At 48.6% G+C, this 16,974-nt stretch overlaps 1 protein-coding gene across 2 annotated transcripts in view; it reads left to right on the top strand.

The window, feature by feature from the left end:
• The window catches only part of HTT (huntingtin), a 133,128-nt gene that overhangs the window by 75,020 nt on the left and 41,134 nt on the right, over window positions 1-16,974 (top strand). For both annotated transcript variants that reach the window (XM_088021246.1, XM_028087305.2), the window contains 11 exons: window positions 471-548; window positions 1,025-1,248; window positions 2,408-2,486; window positions 2,612-2,773; window positions 4,803-4,858; window positions 6,110-6,258; window positions 7,889-8,025; window positions 9,870-9,986; window positions 13,642-13,764; window positions 14,063-14,298; window positions 15,428-15,570. In XM_088021246.1, coding sequence (XP_087877372.1) covers window positions 471-548; window positions 1,025-1,248; window positions 2,408-2,486; window positions 2,612-2,773; window positions 4,803-4,858; window positions 6,110-6,258; window positions 7,889-8,025; window positions 9,870-9,986; window positions 13,642-13,764; window positions 14,063-14,298; window positions 15,428-15,570 — 1,504 coding nt within the window. The remainder of the gene's footprint in view (window positions 1-470; window positions 549-1,024; window positions 1,249-2,407; window positions 2,487-2,611; window positions 2,774-4,802; window positions 4,859-6,109; window positions 6,259-7,888; window positions 8,026-9,869; window positions 9,987-13,641; window positions 13,765-14,062; window positions 14,299-15,427; window positions 15,571-16,974) is intronic.

Below are 16,974 nucleotides of genomic sequence, written 5' to 3'. Positions count from 1 at the left end.
AGGGTGGTAAAAGTAGTTTGTGAGAGCGGTCACGTGAAGGCCGTCATTTTGGTCATTTTTGCAGATTGCTGTAAGACACCTGTGGGGCATTTTGTAGTAAATCACACAATGCATGGGCCATATGTTCAGCTGAACGTCTGCCGGGCTTCTGGCTCTTCTGTACTCTCTGAGTTCCTGCCTGGAACACAGGGAGAGTAGGTACTTGGTGAACAGTTTGTTCCTGAGCAGGCGAGCGAGCCAGCGAGTGACGGCAACACATGATAGGGAGGCTGCAGGGAGCTACTTGACCATCTGTGGTTTCTGCTGACTTTGTTCACAGCGATAGACCGCAAGTTTCCTCCAGATTTGACTGACGCTCAGGAGTTACGCAGAAGCTACCTCAGGTCTTCAATGTCTGTGCAGGGCTCACAGCCGTAGGAAGCCACCTGTCAGTCACTTACTTCAATGTCTTACTGCTTATTCTTCTGCAGTGTGTCGAGGAGATCCTAGGGTATCTGAAATCCTGTTTCAGCCGAGAACCGGTGATGGCAACCGTTTGCGTTCAGCAGGTAAGAGAGCCGTTTCCTGTCTTGTCCTTTCAAGCCCCAGCTCTGGGCAGGAGGGCGTGATGCGACTGCTCACGGAGGAGGTGGTGCTGGGGGCGTGTCGGGCAGCCCCTGTGTCACGCGTTGGCTCACTCCGTTCTTAGGCAGAGGGGTCCCTCTCCTACTCCCCTGCAAGAGGAGGAGGCCCATCACTGGAGAGGGCAGCTGGACTCTGGCTAAGCCCTGCCATCTTAGTGTCCCTCCAGGGTTCTGTTTGGAATGCTCAGTCTCGTGGAGAATCACGGTAGAGTCGAGGCTCTGAGGGTCTTCTTTAAAACTTACTTTGCCCTTCACTGCAGCAGTCTCACACGGTGTTGATGGCGATTCCCAGCAAGGATTTCAGTCTGAATTTTTGCTGACGTGACTTCTGCCTGGGAGTTGCTCTGTGTGTTCACGCTATGTTAAGTCGGATGCTGATGGCTTCAGTTCTCTCACTCTAGCTGTTGAAGACTCTCTTTGGGACAAACTTGGCCTCCCAGTTTGATGGCTTATCCTCCAACCCCAGCAAGTCTCAAGGCCGAGCACAGCGTCTGGGCTCCTCCAGTGTGAGGCCGGGCTTGTACCACTACTGCTTCATGGCTCCGTACACCCACTTCACCCAGGCCTTAGCCGACGCCAGCCTGAGGAACATGGTGCAGGCGGAGCAGGACCACGACACTTCAGGGTAACCTTCCAGCTGTCCTGCCGGGGTGGTCGTGTCAGGGGCGCATCTTTGGTAGACCCATGACAGAGAGAGCGGTGAAGTTTGTAAAAAGTAAAAAAAAAAAAAAAAAATGAGCCACAGTCTTCTCATACTCTACTGTATCCAAAGAACTTTGGAAAGTATGTTACCAACATGCTGGAGGCATGGCCCTGCCTTCAAAGTGTGTGATCCAGTGAGTAAGGTGGCGTGTGGGGGATCGTGCAGGCTTGGGGGCTGGGCAGGCGTGGGGAGGCAGCCGGGCTGTGGGGGCCGCCGGGGCTGCGGTGCGGAACGTGCTGGCCTGCTGACCACAGGCGCCGGGTGGGGGTGGGCACCTCTCAGGTCTGCACTCGGGTGAAAGCGCAGCTTCTACGTGGTACAGTGGTGAGGGCACCCGAAGGTGTGTGAAAGGCATTGAAGAGTCTCCTCTAACAGCACTACGCCTTTCATCACCTTGTGGCTCTAAGTCTTCATTTACATTTATGATTGTGTTTTTGATGCCTGGAATATAGTAGTTTTTGCTTAAATGCCCATAGTTATTAGATATTTGAGCTGCTACTCGGTGTAGTAACAAGAGAATTCCTTGTTTTCCTTTTATGTAGGTAGTGATAAAAGAGCTGCAGTTAACATACTAGAGTCAGAAGCTAAGGAAAATGCCCGTGTTGCAGGCTTTATGTGGGTGGCATACTCACTGTGTATCCGGTTCTCAGGAATAAATGTCTTCAAATACTTCATTTAATAATATGGGGTATAAATAAAAAACTAAGGGAGCGTGTGTGCGTGTGTGTGTGTCAACTGTCATCTAACTTCGTTTACCTTATAATTGGTGTGAATCTTTGAAGAATTTTTTCCTAAGAAAACCAAGTGAGATCTTCATGGGCATCCCCTTTCTGGCCTCAGCGTGGCCTTGGCTGGGTGGTGGTGGGTTTCCCGCGCCAGGTGCACTCTCTCTGACCGCCTGCCACCCAGACGAGGCCCGGGGCGGTTGCCGCTGCGGGCTCGACGCAGCCCGGCCGTCTGTGGTGGAGAGGAGCAGGTGCCGCTGCGTGCGTGGCCCCCCAGGCCCCCTGACTCCGAGTGCGACTGGGGACGCAGGAGAGGATTTAAGGCCACTCTTGGCTCCCTTTTCTCCATCCGGCAGGTGGTTTGACGTGCTTCAGAAGGTGTCTACCCAGCTGAAGACCAACCTCACGAGCGCCACAAAGAACCGCGCGGATAAGGTGAGCGAGAGACGGCAGGTGTCGTGCTAGAAGGGAGGACGGAGCTCGGCACTTCCCAGGTCGGCGGCCTGAGGTGTTCAGTTGAAGACTAACTCACGGATTTGTTCTTTTCCTTTTCTCTGTAGAATGCTATTCATAATCACATCCGCTTGTTCGAGCCTCTGGTTATTAAAGCTTTGAAGCAGTACACCACCACCACGTCCGTGCGGCTGCAGAGGCAGGTTCTGGACTTGCTGGCGCAGCTGGTGCAGTTACGGGTCAACTACTGTCTTCTGGACTCGGACCAGGTTTGTCGTTTTCGGCCCCCATCTACCCTAGCTGTGGGTAAGTCAGTACTGGTTGCCTGTGAGACCCCACGGTCTGCCTTCAGGAGACGTGCCGCCCACTGCGTCCTCCCCAGCTCGGGGCTCTCTGCCTGGGGTGGCCTTTACTCGAGGGTCAGGGCTTTCTGTCCACTCACCCTCCCCACCCCAAGATAAGTGCATTTAAATTTTAGATACAACTAAGCCTTACTGTTCGGGGGGACATTTTTGCAAAACGCAGAGACTTATTTTGAACACATTATCAATTATGACATCTGGTTTCAAACAAGCTGACGTCCGGGCATGTCTGTAAAGAAGAACGTGGTCTAAGGGAGCAGTAGCTGGTGCTGTGCCCCGAGAGGCCCTCCCGGTGCCCGTCTGACCAGCTCGGTGTTGACACGCCCTGGCCAGGCGGGACTCAGCTGTGGGGAAGCACTTCTGGAATCCTAGCCCCTCGGGATGCCGGCTGCATTCACCACACATAAAGTCGCCTGTAGGTCATGAAAGTGTGACTGTCATTGCTGGGCCGTGACCTTGGGCTTCTTTCCCAAGTGAGGTGGGAAATGTTTCATAGACATCGGTGTGTCGGTAGATCCTGTCAGCACCAACACTCACCTGGAAAGGTCTGTTGCTCAGAGAAATGAGGAAACACCTTCAGGATGCTTATCTCCCCACAAGTGGTATTCGGGGGCCGTCTTCTCATGAAGGGGGGCTTGAAGGACCGGGCTTCATGGTGGCTGACATTTGCACTCCTCCTTCTTTTGCCAAACTATCAGAAGAACATCATCCAAGAGGGCCGCTCCCTTCCCTGGGGCAGATGCTCACTGGAGAACGGTTAGGGACAGCATGGCCTTTCCTGACACAGGGACCTTGGGCAGGAGAGGTCTCGTCTGAAGCCTCGGGCGGTGGTGGCCCAGAGGGAGACAGGTGCATGCTGACTGGGAGGTTAGGAATAAGGGCGCTCTGGGGGCTTTTTAGGCGGAAGTCAGGGCCCACTTCGAGGGCCGCTCTGGGGGCACAGAGCCACCGGCCCACTGTCTCCTCAGCGTCCAGTCGTGACTCCTCCCAGGCAGAGCTCGATGTTCTCCTGCGGAAGGGAGAGGCTGCTCTCTTTCTGGGCTGCCTTCAGTGTGATCGCCATTCTCTCTTCAGTCTTTCTACATAGACTCTCTTCTCAGAGATGGTGTAACTTTTGTTGCTTCCTTCTGTCTTACTAAAAATCACCTGACGCATGCACGTGGAGAGGGGCCTGCCTCAGAGCTCCAGCAAAGCTGCCTCCCAGCCACCTCTTCTGTGGTGCTGCTGGCCTTTTCTTGCCGTGAGTGCTCTAGCCTCACATTTGTTCAGATTTGCTCGTATAGCTCAGGGCCCTTTCTCCCCAGTCCTGAGGGTTTCAGTACGATGACTGTAGGAAATGAGAACAGGCGGACCATTTAATTCAGTTCCCATCATGATCTGTGGAGCACCTGCTCTGTGTCTGTGTCATGCCTGCAGGCTGGGAGCAAACAGCGGTATGTAAGTTCCAGGCTCGAGGTTGGGAGAGCGCAGGTGCTTGGAACAGAGTTGGACGCAAACTGGCTCAAAGCCAGTCCTGCAGTGCTGCCTGTGCCCTCAGGGTTGCCTTCCTTGTCAGACAGCAGCCCCCTGCATCAGCCCCTTTGAACGCCGGCTTGTGGGAGGAGAGGGTGGGTCGATGTGGGCATCTTCTTACAAGCCAGTGTCGGGGCATCCGTGCTGCTCGGGGTGTGAGCCGGGGCGAGCTGGCCCCCAGGCGTGTCTTTGCGGGACTGCTCGGTGTCTCCTGGAGTGCGCAATCTCTTTTTCCGGACCTCCCACCGACTGTTCAGTAAAGCGTCCTGGATTATCTAGTCTGACAGAATACGTCTGAGTTCTTGTATACACACAAGTTTACTGCCAGGAACTTGTTAAAATTGACACAAATAAGTAGGGAGAAAAGTCACCTAGTTTGCATGTTTTAATTACTGATGTGAAAATTTTATTTTCCTGCTTGTAGGTGTTTATTGGATTTGTGCTGAAGCAGTTTGAATACATTGAAGTAGGCCAGTTCAGGTAATGGCATTTTGTTCTTTTAGATTTTTTGTCCTTATTATGGACTGACATGTGATTTTAGATTATTAAGATGAACATTTACTTTAAAGGATTGTTAACGTATTTTTGCTAGATATTTTTTTAAGTGGAACTCTGATTAACACGCTGTGTGTTTTTATTTCTCTTAAAAATTGATGTGTCTCGACTCATTTAGAAATAGTTCTGCATCTGGAATTAGATGTGTCAGTTTTCACATTTCAGAGCATTTAATTATGATAACAGACTGCTAAATGCAGTCTCTTCTGCTGGAATGCTGATTGTTTTTTGAGCTTTTTAGAGAAAACGTGTTTTAGGTGTGGCTGTCTGCAGTAAAGGTGGTTACTGTGTGCTTTCCTGAGAGGGATTGCAGCTCCCTGCTGGACACTAAGGCCTGAATACTCTCTCCTGTGCCAGAGACAGGTGTTTAAGTGTAGTTACTGAAAATGAGATCTCTTCAGTGTCTGAGCTGCAGTGGACCCTTGAACAACACAGGTCAGGTGTGCTGACCCCCGCATACTCAGAAATCTGCATTTAACTTGTGCCTCCCCAAAAAGCTAACCGCCAAGAGCCTGCTGTTGACCAAAAGCCTTACGGATAACGTCAACACTCGATTAACTCATATTCTATATGTTATACGTATTGTGTGTATTCTTAAAATATGTGAGCCAGAAAAAAAGAAAATGTTAAGAAAACTGTGAGGAAGATAGTATATGTGTATAGTATAGTATTGTATTTATTTAAAAAAAAAATCCTGTGTATAAGTGGACCCGCGCAGCTCAAACCCATGTTGTTGGGGGTCAGCTGTCCTTAGTAAGTAGGGAAACAGGGTGAAGAAGGATGTGTTCTCAGTGTCTCTTGGGTCTAGAGACCCTGGACTTCTTACTCTAATTGGGTGATATTTCCTGTGTGATTTGAGACAAGTTACTTTTTCATCCTCTGAGTCTCAGTTTCTTCAACTGAAGAGAGAAGGGGCAGGAGGAGAACTAAGAAGACTGTGCCTTGGGGCATCCAGTGCCATTGGGTGCTTTCCGGGGGCTCTCCCTCAGCCCTCCCCCTGCCCCCCTTTCTCCCCTCATTCCCTCCCCTCACTCTCCCCACTTGCCCCCTGCCCCCTTGCTCCGTCCCTTTCTCTTTTGCTCTCCGTTCGGAATCATTAGTAATTTCATGTTGTTTATATTGATGATGTATCTTAATTTTAAAAGGAAGTATCTAAATGGATGTTTTTGTTTCTAGGGAATCAGAGGCAATTATTCCAAACATCTTTTTCTTCCTGGTATTACTATCTTACGAACGCTATCATTCAAAACAGATCATTGGAATTCCTAAAATCATTCAGCTCTGTGATGGCATCATGGCCAGTGGGAGGAAGGCTGTGACACATGGTAACGGGGCAAACCTTTCCCTGTGGTCGTCAGTAATGATGTGCTGGACAGTGTTAGTCTTCATTACACCAACTTCCAACTGTGTCCTCGGCTGCTCTGTGCTTTGTGGCTCTGTGTGTGTACGTGCGTGTGCGAGCATGCATGTGTGCGAGTGTGTGTGCATGCGTGCATATGCGCATGGCTTAGAGAGGTCACAAAAGGAAGAGAGCCCCCCCGCCCTTTACTCTCAGGAGCTTACAATCTCCTAAGGTACAAGGGGTAAGGTGATCTGAGGTACAGAGAGAGTCTGACATAAACACTCTAGTCTAATTACGTGAAACACAAGAAACTGAAAACTCCACCTTCTGTAAGGGCACTTGGTGTATTGTGCACTGCCCCGGGAAGGAGTGGCCTGGCCTCGGTTCAGGACCTTCTGTGCTGCCTGGTTCTTTGTAGAGACTTAACTGAGGAGCACAGACAGTGGTCTGCCCTCAAGCAGCCTCCTCTCACCTGCACAAGGAGGTTGTGGTTTGCAGAATAAACTGTAAATCTTCAGCATTTTCCCTTGACTCCTTTCTGGCTCTGTTGTCAGGAATCAGTAGCCTTTTTGAACCTTGGTGAGGGTACATCCCAAGACCTTTGCAGACCCCAGAGGAGGGCGCTATGGTGTGCAATGTTCTGTCTTCCATGTGGTTGTGGTAAAGCAGGTAACGTGTTGAGGGGTAGACACTCAGCGCCATCTGATTCTCATGGTCTCTGGAGTCACCTTTGCCATGGCCTCACAGGGGCTGAGATTCACACCGCAGCAAAAGTTCACACTTGTGCGCATATGGAATTTGGGGTCCCAGGTGCAAATGTCAAATAAAGGGATGACGAAAACCCCCTAGATTAGAGGGTCTTTGGGTAGAAAATCAATGGGCAGCCAAACCCTCGTACTTTCTGTGGAAAACTTGGTCACCTGTAGAACATTCAGCAAGTATGCTGTGTGTGCGTGGCACTGAGGGTGCGTGTGCCCAAGTGTGCGTGCCACTAAGACAGTGCCTTGCGGTGACATCAGGGACATGATTGGGCCACACCCTTCCCAGTGAGAGAAGTTTCTTAGACAGTTTGTCCCAGCGGTGGCGGTAGACTGAGGAACCTCGTTTGACTGCTGTTTTGGATAAAGACAAGACTTGGGGGAAAGGCTTTATCTAACGAGAGTGAGTTACTACTTAAAATGGCATAGAAATCTAATACTTTACATGTTTTCTGTTGAAGAACACTGTCATCTTTTCAGGTAAATCTTTAAGTGGAGTATGCATTAGAATAGGATGTTGCTACTTTAGTTAGTTGGAAGATTTTAGTTTGAATTTGGCTTTTGGATTTGTGTCTCTTTTGTCAGAAATGATGTTACATCACAACACCCTAGTTTTTGTTTTCGTTTTTTTAAGATTTCACAAAATGATCAGTAAGTGTCTGAGGAAGACCTGTGGCCTCCCTGATGGCATACTGATAATTTGTAGCGCTCACTGATAACCTGAATTTATCCCTTATCATAAGCTGTGCACGGATTAGGGTTTTCTTATTTTTTGGACGTGTTTTGGAGGTGTTAAGCTCTGTCTGCAGTATAACGGTTTGTGATGCCTTCTGAGCCTGCCTTTTTACACCACAGCCATACCAGCTCTGCAGCCAATAGTCCATGACCTCTTTGTACTGAGAGGAACAAATAAAGCCGACGCAGGAAAAGAGCTTGAAACCCAAAAAGAGGTGGTGGTGTCGATGCTGCTGAGACTCATCCAGTACCATCAGGTAAGGGAGGCGTGGGGTGGTCCCTGGCACTCCATTGTCTCTGCAGGGGCAGGAGGAAATGCCCTGTGGCCCACAGTCCACTACTTAGCGGGTGATCCTTTGTGCTGCCCCCGGCTCTCAGTCTGGGGAGATGCCAGGGAGGGATAGGCTTGCCGAGGTTTGGTCTTTAAAGCTGTACAGCCACATGGGGAGGTCACCTGCCACCTGACTGACAGTCACAAGGTCATTCAAGGAAGTAAATAAGTTGGAGACCCTCTTCTCCAAAATTACCAAAAATCAGTTAATTGACATTGATCAAAATGATAGAATTCTAAAAGATGATTTTAAAAATCTCACATCTGAGGGGCACCTGGGTGGCTTAGTCGGCAAAGCGTCTGACTTCAGCTCAGGTCGTGATCTCGGGATCCTGGGATCAAGCCTCACATTGGGCTCCGTGCTCAGCGGGGAGTCTGTCCTTCTCCCTCTTCCCTTCCCCCATCTCGTGCTCTGTCTCTCAAGTAAATAACTAAAATCTTTTTTTAAAAAAATCTCACATCTGAAGTAATCTAAAGACTTTATTTTGTACCTCTATTTACCATATATTGAAGTAGGGCTAGTGTCTTTTCCTTTGTGCTAACTGGTTTTGTTTTCCGTAAGGTGGAGTACAATTTCAGGCTGATTGGGGTGGGGCCACAGTGCAGAGATCTAGCATCAGGCCTCTCCAGTGAGGCCACTCTTAGCTTGCTCGCTTGCCTGGCCCTCACTGTTTCATAATTCTTGGTAGCTATTTGTCTTTGAATCTTAAAGTCGTAAGCTTTTCTCATGGAAACACTTTCTTTGTGCATACTCATTTTGGTTAATCTATGTAATGTTTTAATTAAATGTTTACTGTTTAATTAAATCCCATAATTACAATGAAAAGTACAAAGCACACTGGGTTGGAGGGAGGCCTGGAGAGTGGCCCCGTCAGCCACATGCCCTTGGGGAGCTCTCCGTCTGTTGCTTCAGAGGACAGAGAGGGTCGGCTAGCCTTTGCTGAGGAGAGTCGGAATGGAGTGCAGATCCCCCTCTTGTGGGAGAAGCGCTGCCAAGCCCATTGAGCAGAGGGGCGGCTGTGGAGGGGGCAGGCGGGTGGGCTTCTTACAGAGTAGGCTTGGATTGGCTTGGCTGTCTTTGTGGCGCTTGTGGTGAATAGGCCAGGCTGACAGGCATTTTTGTCAACAGGCAGGTGATAAGTATTTTCAGTTTTGCAGGCTCTAGGGCATCAGTTGCAGCACCCCAGGTCGGCTACTGTGGACAAAAGCTGTCCCAGCCAGTGTGTTCACGACGGGTATGGCCATGTGCCAATAAAACTTTATTTACAAAAATGGGCTTTTAGCTGTCTCTGCTTAGAACTGATCACTCATAAACTCCTGCTCGACCATGGGTAACTTTTCTGAGAGTAAGTGCAACTCGGTAGGAGATCAGCTTTGTAAAGAGCACAGAGTTGAAATTAATGTACACAGAAGTCAGGAGGCGTCTGCAGAATAGTTTAGTCAGGGCTGTGTTTGCGTTTTCCCAAAGGTTAGTCTAAACTTGATTTTCTTTTTGTGCCTTTTCTCTGATTGTGAAATCTTGTAAACTCTGTAGAAGCAAAGAAGTATAATGATGGCACGTGATCCCAAGGACTGTGCTTGTTGGAGGGTGCCCCTTGCATTTTCTTCTGCTGGTTTCCCATGTCCCAGGGCCAGGGTGGCTTTGGGGGTATCAGGCCCTCACTAGGTTTGCATCCTGGAGTCGGAACTGGGGTCAGTGCAGCAGGCGGGCACATGTGCTCTGTGAGCACGACCGGCTGGGAGCTCTGACCTGCCCCCCACCCCCTGCAGGTGTTGGAGATGTTCATCCTGGTCCTGCAGCAGTGCCACAAGGAGAGTGAAGACAAGTGGAAGCGGCTGTCTCGGCAGGTAGCCGACGTCATCCTCCCGATGTTAGCCAAGCAGCAGGTTGGTCCCACGTCTGCCTTGTCGCCGTGGGGTCCCTGGGACACCTTCCTAAGTGGCAAAGGTCCTTATAGGAGGCGGCACTTGGGATTGGCATTTCACTGAATTGTAACAGATTAGATTTGTGATCCTTATCAGTGCCGCTCAACAAGACAGGGATTTCATTCATTCTCAGTGACCTTCTCAGGTTGCTGTGTCTCCCGCTTCACAAGAGTGGAGCCCGAGCCCACCCAGAGATGCATGGCTGGAGAGGGCCCGGGCCAAGGCAGAGCCAGCGATCTGAGTCCAGAGCCATGTCCTTTCCCGTCTGGCTGCCCTGCCTCCCTCATTCTGCTCAGTCAGGCATTGCTACTTGATCTCGAGCTGTTTGTTTTCCCTTATCAACCGTGATCCATCATTTAAGCAGAACTTCTGTAATCAAGCGATGCGATCAGTTGTCTCCATAATTGTAGTGGAGCGAAGTGATCTGGCTGTGCCATGTAGGATGGAGCGCACTCAGTCACAGAGTTTCTGAGCCATGTTTGCCACCAGGTGTCCAAGGACAGGATGCCCGTTGCAGGTGCAGCAGCACCTTTGTAAATGGGATGTTGGGAGTGTCCCAGGGTGGCAGGGGAGTGCTGCTGATGCCCCTCCAGGAAACCTCACCAGCGGTCAGCAGAGCTCTGGGTCTTAAGCGCTTTGGATGCATCAGCAGATACCTGTTTGTTCATCTTGATTGTCCCAGTAGAGGAAGCAAGTACTCTGGGTAATAGGCAGTGTCCGTGACTCTTGGCTGTCGGTGCAAATGTGCAGACAGATGCGGTAGCCCTTACTGTCTTCATCGCCTCAGCCCCATTCTGGTTTCCTAACGGCCTTGTTATCCAGCAGCCACTTTACAGGGAGGGAGTCTCGACTTCCGGTGACACTGACAGAGGGCAGATTGGTGAATGTGGTGCTTTAACGTGGTCACGGATTCCATGCCTATGGATCTATATTTTTAGAGTAGTACTCCAAAAACTTTATTCCAGTCTCTTGTTTGTTGTGTACACAATCTAAGGAAGGTGGAGCTGGAGGGCTGGAAGGCATGGTAAATGTCCGGCTTGATCCCTGCCCCAGTGAAACCATGTGAACCGCTGCACGGTGCCCACCAGGTGGCTAAGCGCAGGTGCACGGTCCATGCACAGGTAGTGCTGGGCCCTCTTTGGTACCAGCAGTAAATACGAACATGAACAGAGCTGGTGAAAAGCCTGCCCTCTAGGAGTGACAGTTTCCTTGGATGGGGCTGGAGGAGACAGACCACAGAAGTAACTTGGTGACGTGTGTGAAACACCAGACGGCAGCGGGTAATGTAGGGTGGGCCAAGGAAAGAAGAGAGGTGGGAATGTCCGGGCAGGGCTGCGTGGCTCAATTTGCGCAAACCTGACCTGGGTGAGAGCTTTCTAGGCAGAGAAAACAGAGCAGTGCAGACCCTAAGGTGTGGGAGCCTGCCCCACCGGTGGGATCAGAGAACTTCGAGAGGCCATGTGCATGGAGCAAAGTGGCCATGGGGCGTAGGGAGGGCAGCCAGGGTCTGGGGGGCGTGGAGGGCCTCTTGGGCCAGTGTGGAGGACTTTGGGAATCCTGTAGAGGGTTTGGTACAAAGGCGTGGCATGGTGTGATTTGAGAGCTGAGGATAACCTCAGGGTGGGAGTGAGGGCCGAGCGGAGGCGCTTGCCTGTGGTGTGGAGGTTGTGTGCACCAGGGTGGGGGTGAGGTGGAGAGCAGTAGCCACCCGCTCAATACGGTGTGGGAGCAGAGCTGGTGAGCTTGGCTCTCAGCTTCACGTGGGTGGGAGCGGGGAAGCTCTCGGGTGATGGGCCTCCTGTCTCCCGAGTTGGGGAGATGAGGAGGAGCGATCCTGGTCTGGGCGTGTGCAGCTGGCATACCTGGGAGGCACTCTGGGGAGGCTGAGGCCGGCGTTTGGGTGTACAAGTCTGCGGTTGTCGAGGTAGAGCTGAGCAGGAGGTGAACACCGGGGTGGGAAGAGGTCAGCAGGGGACCCTGGGTAGTTGGGGGGGAGGGGAAGGCTGAGCTCTGAGCTTAGAGGCCAGAGAGGTGAGGACGAGTCCATGGAGGAGGTGGGGAAGGAAGAGCAGGTGGGGTGGTATTGTTGAAGCCAAGAGAGGAAGGCATCTCCTGGAGGAGAGATGGGTCAGCTTTCAGCTGCTCACAGGCTGAGCAGATGAGCTGGGAGCTGACCCTGCATTTGGCAGCCTGGTGGCCACTGGGGAGGTTTGAGTGGGTGGAGGGTGTAGAAGCCTGGCTAAGGTGTGTTGGTGAGAGAGGAATAGGAAAGAAATGGACTCTGAGAAGGAGTAGATGTGGGGTGGCAGCCAGAGGTGGAAAGAGGGGTTAGGGCCTGTGCATATACTGAGGGCGAGGGCAGAGGGGATTGCCCTCACGGGGCTGGGGCTGGCCCTGGCCGTGGGCCTGGTGTACTCCTCCTGAAGACCCAGAAGACGCAGAGCTGGTGGGGCAGGTGCAGGCCTGGGTGGAAGGCTTGGGAGTGCGGAAGCTCTCTGGATGGTTTCCTTACCGTTGAGGTAGACTCGGTGCATGTGGTGTTCACATGGGCACCTGAAAACAGCGCATCTCTGCAGATGGGTTCACTGGCTATGGACACACTCTTAGTGATGAGCAGTACCCATCAGGAAGGCAGTGCTTGAACACATTGTGGGAGACACTTAGCTTGGAATATTTTGCATCCATTAAAAACGTTAGATTTTAAAACCTTTGCCTTGGGACTTATCCCTTCCATTTTTAAGAGGAAAAAAAGCAGAGACATTCATAACATGATTTTTCAAATCAACTTGAACAAAAACCTCTCTACGTGTGTGTGGGTATAGGATTATAGGAACATGGAGAAAGTTAGAAATACAGTTGACCCTTGAACAACAAGGATGTTTTTCTATAAATACAGGACAGTCCTGTATGTGTATTTCCCCTTCCTTATGATTTTCTTAATGACATTTTGTTTTCTTTAGTTTACTGTATTGTAAGAATGCTGTATGTAATCCGTGTACAAAATATGTGTCAATCAACTGTTTCTGTTATTCGTTAGGCTTCTGGTCATCAGTAGGCTATCATTTTGGGGAAGTCAGAAGTTAATACACGAATGTTCAGCTCTGTGGGGGTGGCTGCCTTTGACCCCCGTGTTGTTCAAAAGTCAATTGTACACCAGTTTATTAACATTTGTTACAATTGGCTGAGTAGGGATGGGGTGCAGGTAGAGCGAAGAAAGGAGAAGAGTTGTGTGTGGCATCCTGTTTGGGTAAATTCTGTGTGTATAAAAAAGAGAGGCATGAGAGAGGGTCCCAGAGTGTGGATGGTGATCATGTCAGAGGGCTGTGATTCCAGCGGGTTTTTCCATACTTTTAAATATTTGAATCTTTTACAGAAAATGTACATTGTTTATATAATAAAAATCTAAGTGAAAAAATTTCTCTTGTGGGAAAAAGGTAGCTGCTACTGTGTTCTAAAAACCGTTTTCCTGGTTCACTGCTAAAGATGCTTTTAAAGGCAGGGCTGGTAATGCTTGGATGGTCAAGGTCATTTGACCTAGAGGTACCTAACTTGAGGTAGAAATGTTGACATATTTGTTGACTTACGGGAAAACATTTGTGATGTTTAATTGCAACAGATGCACATTGATTCTCATGAAGCCCTTGGAGTGTTAAATACTTTATTTGAGATTCTGGCCCCTTCCTCCCTCCGTCCCGTGGACATGCTTTTACGGAGTATGTTTGTCACTCCAGATACAATGGTGAGTGTCTCGCCTCATGATGGCACCTTCTGTTCATGCCTGTGCAGTGCAGCAGGTCATCAGAGTTACCTGGGGGCTCTGTCAGGGTAATGGTGGGGCCTGGGAATTTGCATTTTAAACAGGTTCCCAGATGGTATTGATGCTGCTTGTCTGGGACCACACTTTGGAACCAATGATAATTTATTGGCTTTATTGATAGAATGGTAAAATAGGAGTAATTTTCATTCATGAAACTAGCAATCAGGAAAAAATGTAATTCTCTTTTTACTTCAACTATCCCGTATTTTCTCTCTTTTAGGCATCTGTGAGCACTGTGCAACTGTGGATCTCAGGAATCCTAGCCATTTTGAGGGTTCTAATTTCCCAGTCAACTGAAGATATTGTTCTTTCTCGTATTCAGGAGCTCTCCTTCTCCCCATATTTAATCTCCTGTCCAATAATTGATAGGTTAAGAGATGGGGACAGTACTTCAACACCAGAAGAACACAACGAAGGGAGACAAATCAAGAGTTTGCCAGAGGAAACATTTTCAAGGTATGCTCTCTATCTAAGCCTTTAACCATCCCATGGCCTTCAGGAAGCCGTAGCATTTTGCGATCAGTAAGTCTGCAATAACTCCTGGTCTTGCTTCAGCGCTGAAAGTGGGGTAAAGAAGTCTGTGTGGATGTGCTTTCTTTACCCAGTCTGCCTCAACTGTGGCCCTGGGTTCATGTCTCTCTTATGGCTCTGTCATGTCCCATCTCATATCCTTGTTAAAGACCACACAGTGGTTGACCATGGCAGTGGGGGCTAAGGCTGGCCTGACCTAGGTGCTAGCAGTAAGGATGTGTGTTGTGTTGCCTGCAAGGAGTTTAAAAATCTAAGAAAACCCACTAAAAGTTTCATTTTTATTCTCGTGTGTACTGGCCATTCTAAACACAGTAATAAAATCTTTCTTCCTGCCAGGGTGACTGTTCCCACTGCGTCCCCCTTGGTGTACTTGTGATATGAAATCGTGTCTACCCTCACAAATTATTTGGAGGCTCCTTGAGGGCAGTGATCAAAAGTCAGGCCCAATAAATGCTTATTGCCTAGACAAGTGTGTGTCCACCTTTGCTGGATTCAGGGCACTCAGTGAGGTAGAGCTGGTGAGATGTCCCCTGAGTGTGGTTTGTGCGGATGTGCTCCTTCCAGGCAGGCCCACATAACATCCGTTTAGCCTCCCCGTCGTTGGTCATTGGTGAGGTTCCTGTGTGTTTGTGGAGATAAATCCAGTAAACTTGCCTGACACCCTTTTGTTTGTAGGTTCAACCAGGTAGCCTGTGGCTCCCTCTGCTACATTTAAGCAGGTGGCTAAAATGGATGATACATTAAATTCCTACAGTGGATTGTTGTCTGGTATTTCTGTGATGCTTTATGGTTTGCAAAGCTTTAAAGAAACACTACATGTCATTTTATCCTTCTAACATTCCTGAAGGTGATATGTTTGTAAGTGAGGAAGGTGATACACAGAGAGGGAAAGTGATTTAATACAAAGGGATGGTATTAAATGTTGCACTTTGTTTACTTAACTTTATATTTTTACTTTACCTCGGTCTACCATGTGTATTTTTACAGTATACTTCATATGATCACTCTATAACAGTCACCTAATTGACTGTTGGACTTTTCCATTTCTTTGAAGGTTTCTACTACAGCTAGTTGGCATTCTTTTGGAGGATATTGTTACAAAACAGCTAAAAGTGGAAATGAGTGAACAGCAACATACTTTCTATTGTCAAGAACTAGGCACGCTGCTAATGTGTCTGATCCACATCTTCAAGTCTGGTAGGTACCTCAGACTTATCTTCATAGAGCATCTGTATATGCCATGTCCTGTACTATACACTCTCAGAGGTAGGAACTTTGCTGCCCAGCGCAAGCTCTACTGTGCTTAATGTGCATTTGAAAATGTTTTGTTGGGGCACCTGGGTGGCTTAGTCGGTTAAGCGTTTGCCTTTGGCTTGGGTCATGATCCCAGGTCCCTGGGATCAAGCCCCATGTCGGACTTCCTACTCAGTGGGGAACCTCCTTTGCCCTACCCCCCACCTTGTGCTCTCTCTATCTCTCGCTCTCAAATAAATAAATAAAATCTTAAAAAAAAAAAACCCAAAATGTCATACAATTAAGAAAAAAATGAAGATGTTTTATTGGTGAAAAAAAGTAAAACTGAGGGCTTCCTCCTCTCTTAAAGATTTGGAAGCCCAAGATATTTTTGTACCTTTACATGTGATTGTGAATTAAAAAGGACAGTGAACCCAAGAGAGAAGTTACAAGAAGGCAGCCTTGTAGCATGCGTCGGAAACAACCAGTCCATATCAGGATAGTCAGTGCTTTCTAAGAGGAATGAGTGTTTTCAAGAAGAATGCCTTGGCTTAGATTAAATGGGTGAGAAGCTGGAAGACTTTAGTTACAGGGTACAGCTATATCTTTCTTCATTCAGCAGGAAAAGCAAGAGGCAATTCTCATCTCTAGGAAAAATGAACAACAAGGAAATCATGGTCCAAATATGAAGCAAACCAAAGTATGGCATGATTTTCAACAATCAATTTGATTGAAACCTTTGAATTTAAATAGCTTCTTTAAGTGGCACAGGGGTCATGACCAAGGACCTGTAGAAAGAGATGTTATTCTACATTTCTTGGCTTTGTTGGAAACTATATTCACATAATCATAAATGCTGTTTGATTTTTCAATTTTAAAGTCAATGTGTGAATAAAACATTGAAGACTTATTTACTTAATTTTGGTTTCAGAACAGAATGAAAATGTTTTTATTTCCAGGAAAAATAAAAGGGAAACTAACCAACTTAATTTGGGAGTGGAAGGTAGAGAAAAAGGTGGAGGGATGGAAGGGTCACTAATCTCATCCTGCATTGTTGGGTTTATACAGTCATACCGAAGTTGACACAACAGGAAATAGAGGCTACAGTGGTAACCAAATAGAACCAAAAATGTAACTTAAGTTGACAGGTAGCATGAGTGAGGTACATCTCATCTCTAATGGGATGGAGTCTGTAACCATCACTCAGCATGACTCCGGCAAATCCAGCAGTTTCATTTGCAGGGATAGGCCTCTATCCTATGCTAGAGCAAGAAAAGGAATAACTGGTTAGAGTTCCTGGAAGTACAGAGGTCACTGTTCTCTTTAGGTATGACCACCTCAGGCGCTTTCATTCTGTTGCCCTGTCTA

This window comes from Eumetopias jubatus, unplaced genomic scaffold (assembly GCF_037043125.1).
Source record: "Eumetopias jubatus isolate StellerSeaLion01/CBP00866 unplaced genomic scaffold, mEumJub1_p1.0 scaffold_2, whole genome shotgun sequence".
NCBI lineage: Eukaryota > Metazoa > Chordata > Mammalia > Carnivora > Otariidae > Eumetopias > Eumetopias jubatus.
Note: the sequence above shows the minus strand (reverse complement) of the source record. Positions and strands in the feature narration are given on the sequence as shown.